The 4,185-nt window shown below is 37.5% G+C and overlaps 1 protein-coding gene across 1 annotated transcript; it reads right to left on the bottom strand.

The window, feature by feature from the left end:
• Positions 1–1,753: 1,753 nt before the first annotated feature.
• Positions 1,754–2,281, bottom strand: LOC147398357 (uncharacterized). The gene has a single exon (XM_086446709.1). It carries the CDS (start codon positions 2,279–2,281, stop codon positions 1,754–1,756), a length of 528 nt encoding a protein of 175 aa, XP_086302835.1.
• Positions 2,282–4,185: the final 1,904 nt, after the last annotated feature.

Genomic DNA, 4,185 nt, shown 5'->3' with positions numbered 1-4,185 from the left:
CTCTTGAGTCTGGCAACACCTCTTTTCCTGAGGACCACCAAGAAGATGCTTCGTCAAAGACCACATCTCGCGAGGGTATAACATCTTCCAATTGTAGGATCACAACATCTCCACCCCTTTCTCTGACTATCGTATCCAACAAAGATACATCTAACTGCTTTTTTATCAAACTTGCTACGTAAATGACCAGGAACAAATACATAGCATACACATCCAAATACTCGAAAGTAGCTAACTGTAGGTTTTATGTCCCACAATTTCACAAAGGGTGAAACAAACTCTAACCTTGGTTGAGGAAGTTTGTTGATCACATGGGTTGTTGTTCTCATAGCTTTGGCCCAAAATCTTCCCGGTACATTCCTTGCATGTAGCATACTCCGACAAGTTTCTACAAGATGTCAATTCTTTCTTTCTTTAACACCATTTTGTTGTGGTGTATTGGCACATGTATATTAACGACGTATTTTACATTCTCGTAGGTATAGAGAGAACTCGTCCGAGCTATATTCTCCTCCGTTGTCTGTGCGCAAGCAACGGATCTTCTTTCCTACTTCTCCTTCAACTATCTCTTTGAATTCTTTAAACTTTGAAAAAGTTTCAGATTTTTCTTTCATAAAGAAAACCCACACATACCTAGAGAAGTTATCAATGAAGGTCACCATGTACCGCATTCCACCGACTGATGGTTGCTTGACTGGCCCGAACACATCAGAGTGAACTAACTCTAATGGTTCCTTTGCTTTAAACTTTGATTTCTCGTATGGCAATTGATGTGCTTTACCATACTGGCATCCCTCACAGACCGTGTCTGTTCTCACGTCAAGCTGAGGAAGTCCCTTAAGCATCGACTTCTTTACCATCACACTTAGCTTGAAATAGCTAACATGACTCAACTGCATGTGCCACAAATCTGTTGTCTCGTTCCTTCTTGTCTTGTTTACATATGCAGACTTTGCTGACATTACGTAAATTTGACTCCAATTGTCGTCCCTCCATCGTTGACTTTTCTGAGATTTTGAAGTCACTATACACCTTCACATCTTGGGGACCGAACAAGACATAGTAACCTGATGATGTTAGTTGAGCCACAGATAGTAAATTTTTCTTCATTCCTGAAACATGGTAGACATCTTGAAGCGGCACTTGGTTAGAATTATAACGAGGTGTGACTATCGTCTTACCGATGTGAGCTATCGGTAACCTTGAGTTGTCAGCTGTCACCACCACACGACTTCCTTTATACTCGGACAGATTTTGCAACTTCTGTCTATCACCTGTCATGTGATTTGAGCACCCCTAGTCTACGATCCAGTCATTCTTGTAGTCAATCCATTTAGATGTAGCTGTAAGAGCTACCTCTTCTTCTTCCTTTACAAATGATGCTTCAGCATCCTATTCATCTTTGATTTCTTCTTTAAAACTAGAAGTAGCAGCATTACTCTCAGCATGCTTTTTCTTAGACCAGCAGTCTTTCACCATGTGGCCCTTCTTCCCATAATTATAGCAATCGCCTTCAAACCTTCTACTATTATCGTGATTCTTTGAAGCTGCCCCTGGACGAGAGCCTCCTCTCTTTGATGACCTCTTATCTTGTCACATTTGTTTTAGATCCACCTCTGACGTACTGCTTGAAGCTTCCTTTACTTTTTCTTGTGTAGAGTGCTTCTTCCTTATCATTCAACAAGACTCCTCCCATTTGCTTAGCCAAAGCTTCTTGACCAACAAGAAAAATTTCGAACTCAACAAGTGATGATTATGTCGGCCATCCTTGTAATGCAGCAACAAAGCCTCGGTATTCATGTCGCAAATCATGGATAATTATTCTTTTTATCCTGGTTTCTCCAATAGCAGCATTCGGATCTAATTCTGAAATTTCATGGCATATCAACTTCACCTTATGAAAGTATTGGGCGATCATCATATCACGTTGCGCCATTGATAGCAGCTCGTTCTCGAGAAGTTGTAGTTTTATATCGTTCTTCTTTAAAAAAAGTGTAGCGAAAGTATCCCATGCTTCTTTCGGTGTTTTGGCATCTCGAATGTGCACTAACATTTCTTCTTCAATTGTGGTCTTTAAAGCAAACATCGCCTTGCCTGCTTTAATCTTCCATTTTCTCAAGATGCCATTGGCATCTTCTGTTGTCGGTTGTGTAACTTCACTACCACCGACAGTCTTCCACAAGTCTTGACCTTGTAGGTAAGACTCCATGCATGTTGCCCACGTGTTGTAGTTTTGGTTGTTGAGCTTCTTCATTCCTCTAATTACTTGAAGGTCACCCATCATGCCGACAGAGTTTCGACTAAACAGAACAAACTTGACTAACGATCTTGTAGAGTAGTAAACTCCTCACGACTCAAGATAGCTCCACCAAAACGATCCTTGGCAACCTTGCTCTGATACCAATTGTTGAGAAAAAATCTAGAGTACTTGACTCTAAATGCACAAATATTGGATATAAACAAGTAAACAATTTACTTGTACTATACCCTCAATAAAGATATCACTCACAAGTTGAAAAAGAAAATAACACTCTATTAAGAAAAATACACTTTTACAAACACTCACACTTTTTACAACCTCTCAAGACCTCTTACTTACAACTTATTTCTCACAACTTGTTTCTTACTACTTGATACAAAATGAGAGGACTCACCCCTATTTATACTTGTGGTACCTCCTTAACTAATGGCTAGGATTGTGCCAACACATTTTTAATCTAATGGTTACAATTTTGTCATCTAGAACTTTCTAAAAATATCTATTAGTCTAGAGTTTTCCACCAAAATATCTACTATTCTAGAATTTTCTATTTTTCTCTTATCTAAAAACATCTAGAGTTTTCTCTAAGAAGATTCTAGAAATTGGGTTCTAAATAGCCATTGGGCTTGGGCAATAAATGTGGGCTTTTCCCAATTTGGGCTGGTGTTGAATTTTAACATTTGATTGGTTTCAGTTCTAGTTACATTTATTTTGGAACTGAATCCAGAACTGACAAGAACCAGAACCGAGATAAATGAAATGGTTATGGTTTTAAGTTCCTTAGGAACCAAAGCAGAACTGACTCATTGACCTATTAATCTAAAGTCTATTTTTCGTCCAAGCAGGGTTGGGCAAAAATTTTGCGAGACTTTAGACAATAGGTTTTACTAAATTCATGGTGTAATACTTAAAAGTTGGGTGCCAATAGTAGTTATATAATTAATAATAAAAACCTAAATCTTTCATTCCTCTATTCGTCTCTTCAACATATCTAACCCTAACTCACCTCTCTTCTTTCTAGCTCTGAACCCTCTCTACGCTCAAGCCCTAAAATGTCTCTTCTCTCCTCTCGATCCAACCATCTATTTGTGCTGAAACATAAAGTCCCTCTCTCTCATATTTTCTATTTCCTTCTTGATTGAACCATCTCTTTTTGCACTCTATGTTAAAACCCTAAAATCTCCATTGTATTTCCTTTCCCCTCGATCGAACCATCTCCCTATGCTCGATCAAACTACCAAATCTCTTCTCTGTTTTTGATCGACATCTTCTTACTCAATAAGGGATCTGTCAAATCTATTCTTCGTTCATGAAACCAAGAATACGAAAAAAAATTAGAGCTTGGTCAATAGTAAACCTCAAGAGCTGGATTTGACTTCTACAACTTTGTTTGGTTCAGATCTGAGGAAGAAAAGTGTATTACCTTTTAAGGAGCTCGAATTTGACTTGAATTGGATAGCCTTCACCAAAGATATTTTCGGATTTTTCAATTGAAAATGAGGTTAGAGCTCTCCTCTCCCTTTTTCTTTCATTTTCTTTATCTTATTTTTCAATGGACTCAGATGAAACATGAATCCAAATATATTCTTATCTTTTTGTGATGGATTAGGCTTGTGTGACTTTGTTTTCTTTGATCTTGATGTGCTTCATTATTTTTCTGAGAAATTAATGTTGGATCTTAAACTAGGTTTCATGATTTGAAGGTTTCGAATATCTTTTTATGTATCTTAGATTAGTTTTTCTTTTCTCGGAGAAATTTGAGAAGAGATGATAAATTAGGGTTTTAAAGAAGCCTATTAATTTGAGAAAAAATGGGTTCTGATATGTTTGACTTTGGGGTAGATTTATTTGTAGAATACTGAAGTTGTGTGATTAGTAGGTTTTGGATGTTATGGGATTCATCTTGTAAATTTTCTTCAAGGTCA

Source organism: Akebia trifoliata, chromosome 7 (assembly GCF_017979445.1).
Source record: "Akebia trifoliata isolate Shusen 1 chromosome 7, ASM1797944v1, whole genome shotgun sequence".
NCBI classification, from domain to species: Eukaryota; Viridiplantae; Streptophyta; class Magnoliopsida; order Ranunculales; family Lardizabalaceae; genus Akebia; species Akebia trifoliata.
Note: the sequence above shows the minus strand (reverse complement) of the source record. Positions and strands in the feature narration are given on the sequence as shown.

What these genes read in the sequence shown, in the direction of transcription:
- LOC147398357 (XM_086446709.1), bottom strand. Translation starts at nt 2,281, where the DNA reads ATGGGTGACCTTCAAGTAATTAGAGGAATGAAGAAGCTCAACAACCAA.